The 9,696-nt window shown below is 43.4% G+C and overlaps 1 protein-coding gene across 2 annotated transcripts in view; it reads left to right on the forward strand.

The window, feature by feature from the left end:
* Positions 1 to 9,696, forward strand: part of MTHFD1L (methylenetetrahydrofolate dehydrogenase (NADP+ dependent) 1 like) — a 173,025-nt gene that overhangs the window by 120,150 nt on the left and 43,179 nt on the right. For both annotated transcript variants that reach the window (XM_023532145.1, XM_023532146.1), the window contains 2 exons: positions 1,734 to 1,841; positions 3,804 to 3,956. In XM_023532145.1, coding sequence (XP_023387913.1) covers positions 1,734 to 1,841; positions 3,804 to 3,956 — 261 coding nt within the window. The remainder of the gene's footprint in view (positions 1 to 1,733; positions 1,842 to 3,803; positions 3,957 to 9,696) is intronic.

Genomic DNA, 9,696 nt, shown 5'->3' on the forward strand with positions numbered 1-9,696 from the left:
ATGCTGTCAAATCTATAAATCATTTCCTTTAGGGTATATGTTGTTACTTTAAGACATTGTTTTCCTACCTTAAGATCATAGAGTTCTCAGTGTTTTCTTCCAATATTTACAGTTTTAATTTTGAAGTTTATGGCTTTGTTACATACTGGATTTATTTGGGGGCCCGGCATGTGGTAAGAATCTAATTTTATTTCTCTCCAGCCGGAAGTCAGTTGGGTAGTCAGCCATTGGCTTGTTTTGTGCCATTTCTAGCTCTATACGGTCCCACACCTGCTGAGATGTCTTTCTTGGTTCCTTCTCATCTTCCATTGATTGATTCATCTACTCCTGTGCCAGTACCACCTGGAATTACTTAGCGTAGTCTTGCACTATGATTGATACCCGGTAAGGCAAGTCCTCTTATCTTCGTTCTTTTGGTTTTATTTATTTTTGAAGTCATCTTACCTATTTACGCCATTACTCTTCATGAGGAATTTTAGAATTCGTTGGCCAGGTAACCAAAAGTGCTCTTGGGATTTTCACTGGAACTGTACTGAACTAATATAATAGACTGTTTGTGAGAACTGACATCTGAACATCTGTACAGCCTCGTCCATGAACAAAGTATTTCTCTCCAATGATTCAGAGCCTCTTTTATGTCCTTCATTGAAAGACTAAGACTTGCACCTTCATTTCTTTTTTTATTTGTCGAAACATCCAATATTTAAGTTCCAGACCACAGAACAACTCCACAGTAATAAAACCTACAGTAATGAAAAACACATTTTAAAGCAGTTTGGGGTTCTATCAGCTTGGGAGGGTGGATTCGCATTTATTTTCTTCTGTCGAATAATTGTCCTTCCTATGTATATCATCAAGTAATTCATACAAACGTACCATTTGCCATTGCCAAGCAAAGTCCTTGAGGCTTCCGGTCCTTGGGCGATGTCCATTTATTCCATCAGCACGTGGCCCAGCACCTCCCCACCCGAGTAAATTCACTTACGGCGTTATGCCCATGTATTTTCTACCCTCTGCAAAATTGTGAATGATTTTGCCAAATGCTTTGCTTACATCAAAAATCACTTTATCGGTGACATATTCCTTTCCTAATCAACCGTTCTTGTTTCTTAAGATTACTTTTAGTATTTCACCAACAATCTGCATCCACGTTTTCCATTTAGCATTACGAAAGATTTTTCATCTCCTCCCCACACACTTATTTGTCTAGATCGAGTGAGTCTTCTCCAATTTTTCTCATTCTCCATGATTTCTCATAATTTTCTAAAGTGACACTAGGTTCAACCTCTGATTTTCCAATAGAGTGTTTGATCACATCAGCATTTATATTAAAATCTCAACCCATTCCCACTCACAAAAAAAAAAAAAATGTTGTCCTTTAGTGTTGCTATGTTCTCTCATCTAACTAGAGTTGGGACCCAGTCAAAAGTCAGCACTAAGTGTTTAGGTAGGAGACTTATGACACCATTAAAAAGCATTTAGTATAAACTTCATCTTTAAAACTGCTGCAATGGATATAAATGATTAACTTAGATGAGTAGCCTCTAAATTGGCTGAAAATTTTAGAACTTTAAAGGTGACTAAAGGAGAAAAGAGTGTTTGTTTCAAATGTCGCAGTTGCTGAAGAGGGAATCTGGTGGAGAATTTTTTAAATTTACAGAAAAATCTCACTGAGCTTTGAGTCCTTTGACCAGATTGAAGTTAATGGCTTTGTTGTCATTGTGTTTCTTCAGCTTCCAATTGTGGAAAAGATAAGAACCATCGCCCAGGCTGTCTATGGAGCCAGAGATATCGAACTCTCTCCTGAGGCACAATCCAAAATTGATCGTTACACGCAACAGGTAAGTTATCCTTTTAGGGGAAAAATCCACCTTAGGCTCTTGAAATAGTCACCTTGACTTGAGGACTCATATATGTCTCACCAGCTGAACTTGTCTTACTTAATCTACTTTGTGGTCTACAAAGAGTGAAGTTAATATCTTTGGGTGTAGAGTGTTGACTATAATTAGAACATTATGGTGAGGGTATATACCCTCTAATCTATACATCATTGACTTTTAAAGGTGGGGATGCGCTGTGTTCTTTTCATACACGTGATTCATTGGCTTGGTGCCGAGATTGTCCACCGAGGTTAAAGTCTCCATCCTCTTCCACCTCTAGAGAGTGACAAAGACAATTCTCCAAGCAGCTGAGAAGGTGGCTGGGATTCAGCAGCACGAATCACTCTCTGGTCCTATAATGGTCGTGGTTAATGGACTCCAGGGCTACACATTCAGCCCTGACCGAAAGGACCATGTGCCTTGAGTGCCCCATCCACTTCACCGGGTAGAAGTCAAAGCACTTCAAAAGCTCGATGGCTAAAGAGCTTCGTCTCGAGTGTCATCTCTTTTTTTTTTTTAATTCCCCAACTCCTACATCCTATTGTAAATCGTATTTGACATTTTGTTAAATACTGCCAGTGCCGAGCAGAGTATTCTCCCAGGTTTGGTAAGATGATCCGCAACTCATTTTTAATTAGAATTTTCCATGGATGCTCTTGGCTGGTGCTTTAGAAAAGAAATGCTTCCCAAACATTGTTGTATATTCAGGTGTTGTTCTGTCATAAGATTTTCATTCACATGCAATGAAATATGTAAAATAAGGTCCTTGTCATGATTTTTTATGAGTTTTTAATAATATTTAAGGACTGTCATTTATTCTAAATTAGGTCCTTTGTTTCAGTCTTAAAAAGTGCTTTTATTAAGTAATCTGATGATGGTATATGGCATATTGGGATTTGTTTGTTTGTTTCTTTCTTTCTTTTAATATCCCCACTGGCAGATTTTTAAATTGGGAGACCTACATCAGTTCATAAAAATTATTTCAGTTTTTGAGTAATCTCTAAAACCCATTCTGGGCACCATTTCTGCAGAGCAATTGTGCTTGTGCCCCAACAGAATTCTGATCAGTATATGAGTATTGCAGCATCTCAAAGAGAGGAGCCCTCTACCCCCCAACAGATAACTCTCAAAAATCTTTCAAATAGTTTTAAGTTGAATCATAAGAAATTCAGCATGGGTCACCTCTGAAGACTGCATTCCTTTTATCTGTCTACCGAGGGAGTGTTCCTTAAGAGTTATGTGTCAAGTATGTGGTTGCCCTTAATTAGCAAAATCTCTAAAAGGGCACTATGTACCCTTTAATCGGAACCAGGCTGCAAGGACACTGTCCTTTTTGTGAGACACCACATGCGACTTCCTGCTCTTTCACCTTTGGAGCTCTGGGTCAGGCGAAGCCTTTGGTCCTTAAAAATAAGAGGCTTAAGTAGTGACCTCATCCTAGTTCCTATAATGTAATCGCAGATCAAATAGCCATGATTCATAAACCAACACAAAGGGCTTCTTTGCTTCCTGACAGCCTCCAAGACCGAGTGAACAACGTGACTGAAAGTCTCATTACGAAGCCTTTCACCAGATTACCTTTCTGAGTCCCGGATATTAATGTGTTTGCAAAGTGATTTCTACAGCTGCTACTGCTGCTGCTACTTTGTCTGAAAATAGCCACACTTTCTCCCCAACGCATACATAATACTGCCTTCCCGTAAAGAGAATTCTCCAAAATAAATAATAGACATCCGTAACCGGCCAGAAGATGATCACGTGGAGATGAGTTTCTGTCCCATCTTCTCGCTTAGCGAACAGATAGTGACAAGCACCTACTACGTGCCTGAATCTGAGCTGTGGGGGTTATATGGAGTCAAGTTAAACAAGGACAGGAGACTAACATTTATGCTCAATGAACACATTCCCTTTCCCTTCTTACAGGGTTTTGGAAATCTGCCCATCTGCATGGCAAAGACCCACCTTTCTCTGTCTCACCAACCTGACAAGAAAGGTGTACCCAGGGATTTCATTTTACCCATTAGTGATGTCCGGGCCAGCATAGGCGCTGGGTTCATATACCCTTTGGTTGGGACGGTGAGTAACATTCTCCAGAAACGTTTCTCAGTCTGTGTTGTCACGCGACCTAAAATACTTCTGCTCTGCCAGCGCTTTGCAAATCAGGTGTTGGGAAATAATTAACGGTATTTGCTATTTTTTGTAAACATTCTCTTCCATCGTATGAAACACCTCTGCCATTGTGGTTTGGAGTTTCTTTTCTTTTTTTCTTTCTTTTTTTTTTTTAAGATCACGTGTTCAAGAGCCCTCGAGTCATAAAACTGATTTTACTTATAGAACATAGAAAAGAAAGACTTGGGAGAATTCAGTCTGCTGTTTAAGTGGCAGATGGCTTAGTATAGTGCTTCTCGGCCTTCGTCACATCATTGCACTCAAAATGATAAGATTTCACTGAAGTGTGGGACAGACGGAGGCGACGGCCGTGCCAGACAGGACCAGCTTAGCCCCCAGCAAGGGCTGGGGAAATCCGTGTGTCGCCCTCTACCCTCTTTCTCAGCATGTCACATGGGAAGCTCTGCCTTAGAAAAAGAGTGAGTCATATGAGTGCTCGTTTTTGGCATTGTTTAATGCGACTGCGTTTCTATAGGATGATTATTATGTTATTTCAGCTCTCTATGGGCAGAGGGGAGATAGCAAAGAAATGAAAACTTAATCAAAGCACTTAAAATCCGTGATGATGGGCTTCATATAAAATGCTTCATTATAGCCACAGATGATACGATAGCCTGCCCCTGGTAACCATCAGTGGCTGAAATTTGACTTCTCATCATGGGAGTGCTCCTGGATTCGATTTAGAGCAAAAATTCTAAATCTTTATTATTGTCGTTCTTGTTACACACTGATTCAAGCCCAAATAGGAAACGTAACCATTTCCTTAATAAACCGTGTGGTCTAATATGCAAACAAGTAATGGGTGGGCCAGGAGCGCATGAAAAGTACAGAACTCTTGCCTCGATATTTGCACATGTTTCATGTAGTATTAGACAAAACGTTTTCGGTGAGGAGTTTTAAATTCTTACTACACGTGAGGCATCGCGATACTAAAAGGAATAGGTGTGAGGAGCATGCGTTTGAACAGCACCGAGGCACCTAGAACAGGAGCCGTTGGCATCCTGAGTGCCCTCAGAGCACGCGGACAGCTGCGGCTGGTTCTGCCTGCAGCGGGGAGGAGCCAGGAGCATGCAGGAGAAGAGGAGAATCAAGGATGCTTCCTAAAGGGCTCAACCTCTGGTGAGGGAAGCAGTGCATTTCGACTCAGAGGCGTGACGCATCCTTCCCGGGCCGGTCCAGCAGGACTGGAGTTGGGCAGACATGGAGAGGTTGAGAAAGGGGACTGGGATGGCAAGACAGGGCCAAGCTGTTAAGCATCTCAGCTGCCATCTGAAGGAACTTGGGTTTTATCCCGTGCATGCTGAAAAGTCACTATAGGGCGAGTTTTGTGTTTGTTTGGTTGATCGGTTTTCTCTTTATAAGAAGGAGACGAGGAACGTGGTCTGTCTGGGATGTTAGAAAGTATCTCACGCAGCTATGTAGAGCGTGTTTGGAGGACAGAGACCCAGACCCAGGAGTTAAATCAGCTGTGGCCAGAGCTGGTCAAGGTTGGCACTGTAGCTGCAGGGGTGAATAGGGGGAGAGAGGCAAATTGGAAACATTTTAAAGGGAGCCACGTACATGTGGGGTTCAGGGTCAGGGACATGTCTAGCTTGTCTGTGGATGGTGATGCTGTCAGTCACGGAAAAGACACAGGAGCGAGGCAGATCAGCAAGGCCAGAAATAAGTCCAGCTCGGACACAGAGAGCTGGAAGGGTGACCAGGATATATAAAACAGTTTCTGATGTGAATCCATTAGAAACACAGGCACAACACTCAGAAGGAAGGAATGGAAAAGAAGACCTTGAGGGGTTTTAAGAATATAGATGGAGGCAAATGTTGAACAAGCGGAGAAGCAAGGATAAGCACCAGAGAAATGTGAGTAAAAGGTGAGGCCCTGGAAACTTCCACGGTTACAGAGCGGACTGTGTGTGTGACAGGAGCCCTCCGAGAGGCTAGACGGAGCCGTCATAGGCGTGGGGGAGACCAGGGAACACCACAGGAACTGATGGCGAAGTTGCCAGTTGCGGGAGACTAGCAACAGTGTCGGTATAGCGGGAAGGGTTCAAATAAAATGGGTACCGGATGACATTTTGCAAAAGGTGCAACTGAAGTTAAAAAAAAAAAAAAATCAGATCAGTGGTTGTAGGCAGGGGAAGGTAGAAAGGACCATCTGCAAAGAGGCCCGAGGGAACTTTTTGGGGGGATGGAAATACTCTGTATTTTGTTTGCAGTAGTGGTGGTTCCATGACTGTATATATTTGTCAAAACTTATAGACCTACACCCCTAGAAAGGATGAATTTTACTGAGTGTAATTTAATCGTACTCAATTCACAAAAATGAATACTGAGAAGAGCTTGCTTCGGTATTCTTTAGAGTGGCCTCAGTGCTGGCAGCCCTTCAGTGCTGAAGATCCCCTGAGCTTTGGTCTTTGCTTAGGAGTAAGAGCTCAGCTGTAGTGCAGGCCCAGAGAGGCTGCCCACCGAGAGAGACAGGCCATGAGGATGCCAGACAGAGCAGGAAGCGATGGAGGAGAAAATTAGCATAGTTCATAGCCGGTCCTGTCTTGTCCTATACAGATTCGAAATCCCACAATAATAGTTCACCCAACAAATTCATTCATTCGTTCCTTCAGCTAATGTGCTTAAGGCACCGTGCTCACTGCTGGGCAAGCCCCGCAATGAAGATGCTTTCTGCAATTCAGGCAGCTTACAGCTAGTAGAGGTAGGTAGAAGTGAATTAACAAAGAAAACGGTTTGGCATAAAAAATAAGAATCAGTAAACAATAACCTTAGCTAGTTTCTGAGCATGTGATAGTCATTAAACAAAAATCATAATATACTTCAAAATCTTGGGAATCACTAAACAAATATATGTTATGAATCTTCTCCCACCCCGACTAATAACACATCTTCCACCATGTAAGTCCAGTTCTAGAAAATGGGAATTCTGTGAGCCACAGCTTATGCGTGAGCACCAATTCGTCCCTCTACTGCCCCTGGACTTGTGACCAGTTAGAAACGAACTGTGCGGGGAACGGAGGCTGCAGGCCTGCGGGTTTCCTGAAGAGGACCCTGCCCTGCTCTCTCCCCAGCACCCCTGTTTGCTATGTCCCCAGCACCGGGCCGAGCTCCCCGAGTGGCCACAGCAGGACAGGGTGGTGAGTGAGGAAGGAAGCGGTGCCTGACTAAAGACATTCCTGGAGGTCAGGAAGCTGTCTCAGGGAGGCGGTGGCCTGCGAGGCCTGCTGTCTGTGACAGAGCCGGAAGCCGCGTGTATCTGGGGGCCACCACTGGAGGCCAGGATCACCTAATAAGGGCCGGTATTTACTTTTACTTGACCCCATTCTGGGGCCTGTCACCGTCCGCTAAAATGTTTCTACCATTCATCACCTCGGTGGGTGACATAATGTAGTAAATTCCTGCTGAGATGACCAAGAGAAAGGGGCACGGGGACACTGGAGGGGCTGGCTCCTGCAGGTGGGAAAATCCCAGCATAATGAATCACTCTTACTCCTTAATCACTCAACTCGGGTTTATTTGCGTGCCTTTGAAATGTGTATTCCTCAGCCCACTCCAGAAAGAAAGCCCAGACTGAGACCTCAGAATCAGAAAGCTGCTCAATTTTTATGCAGTGTTCATGCATTCATTCACTCACTCATTCATTTGTACCTACAGTACGCTCGCAGCGCTGTAGACCACGTAGAGATAAACAAGATCCAGCACTTCCCTCGGGGGCCTTATGACAGTCCGTAGTAAGTAAAACTGCACAAGCACAGAATGCTGCAGGCTTCATAACGAAGGGAGAAATCCCTTCCTGGTGTGTCCTCAGGGGAGGCACACCCACCCCTCCGGCCTCGTAGCAGATGTCAGAGTGGAGAATTGCAACACAAGCAAGTTCCTCCTCAAACAGTAAATGTCTCCAGCCCCGCTGACTTCGGGAGACCACGTGGTGAAATGCTGGAGAGTTCAGGTTTGCCTCCTCCAGATTTAGCTTTCTAAATATTTACTTTTACCCTCCATCTGTACTTATAGGCCAGATTTGTCAACCATTTAATTATTTCATCGTGTTCTATTTAGTGACTGCTTTAATTGTCGTCGATCACCACAGTAAAATAATAATAATAACAATAGTAATGGATGCCATTAACTGGCGTAGACCACGAGTCCATCTCGCTTCCCCGTGCCGTGTGCATAGACGCACCCAATACATGGATTACTCAACTCGTGGACATCTGAGACCTTTGCTGCCATTCTTACCTGCACTGACAGTGTTTTCCACCTCGCTGTAGAGAGGTAATTTTTCCTTCTGCAAATAACTATCTTCGTTCCTAGTAAGCTTCATGTGCATTCCCGCCTCCCTTTAGTGACATAGGGATGAAGTCTTTCCAGCACGTTATGGAAAGTCTGACCAAAGATGTTTCTGGAGGTCAGGAAGCTGTCTTGAGAGTGCAGGATTCTTGCCCAGCATCCCTGCACTTCATACACATCCTTGTGAGAAATAGTCTAGCCAGTACAGATCTTTGTGGGGAGAAAAGAGCGAATTATTTTTATGATTTTCAAACTCTGTATTCTAGAGATTATTCTGTTATGTTTCCAAAATGCTTTCAAAGCTTATGGCTTATAGTGTTCAATAAACCTAATAGCTGTAAACACTCCAAGACGATCTTGTGCCAAAAAAAAATTCAGTAGGTGGTCTCTGTCTTGTGGTCTCATTGTTTTGATATTGCCTTTAAGTTTCTATAATTTACGAGGGCTGTTTAATCATTTGGCATAAATTTCATGACATAAAAATACTAGTATGTAAGCAAAGTATATGAAATGATTTGAGAAGTAAATTACATCCCACGTGGAAAAAGACCAGAAAGACAGACAGCAAAATCTTAACACCAGGCCATGACATTATGAATAGCTTTTTTTCTTCTCTTTTCTGTTTATTTCAAATCACTACATTGAGCACATGTCACTTTTAGAACAAGAAGATACGATAAATAGGGAGATGGTAAACTAAAAGTACCTGGAAAAACTATTTAACGGGAGCCAGTTGGTGGCACAAGGGTCAGCATGTGCACAGCAGGTAGAATCACCTTGCTGTTAAAGTCATGCGGTGCTTTAACACCTGAAAAATTGGGAAACTAAAGAAAGGACAAAAGAGCTAGAATGTTCTATAAGGAATACGTTCTTAAGTGTGGTCTCGTCTGATGTTTGCTAGCTCCAAATCCAGTGAAGATCATTGTTTTCCACGTTAATTTGTCGTGGGGTCCCTCTCGCGTTCTGTTTCGGGGCGGTGCACTGTCAAGCAGCTGGCACAGAGAGGCGTCCGACCACGTGCGAATTCCTAGCAGACGTTGGTTTGGTGTCAGTTCCTGGTGCACTAAGCTGTTCTCCTTTGACATCACCCTGAGGCAGTGAGAGGCTTCTGAAGAACTTAGAAGTCTTACAGACGTGAAGGCTTCGTTAGTGACAAACATAGGACATAAAATCAGGACATGAGGGCTCTTTAAGACAAGAATCTGGGCCAGCATCTTGGAGTTAAGCAGTCTGGCCGGTCACCCAGAAGGGATGATGACATCTTACGGCATTTAGGTGGCGGTCAGTGCCAGTGAGAGCTGTTCTGGGGGCAGGGCAGCTACTTGAAACTGTTGGGAAATGGACCGTTAGTGCTTTC

This window comes from Pteropus vampyrus, unplaced genomic scaffold (genome assembly GCF_000151845.1).
Source record: "Pteropus vampyrus isolate Shadow unplaced genomic scaffold, Pvam_2.0 Scaffold78, whole genome shotgun sequence".
NCBI classification, from domain to species: domain Eukaryota; kingdom Metazoa; phylum Chordata; class Mammalia; order Chiroptera; family Pteropodidae; genus Pteropus; species Pteropus vampyrus.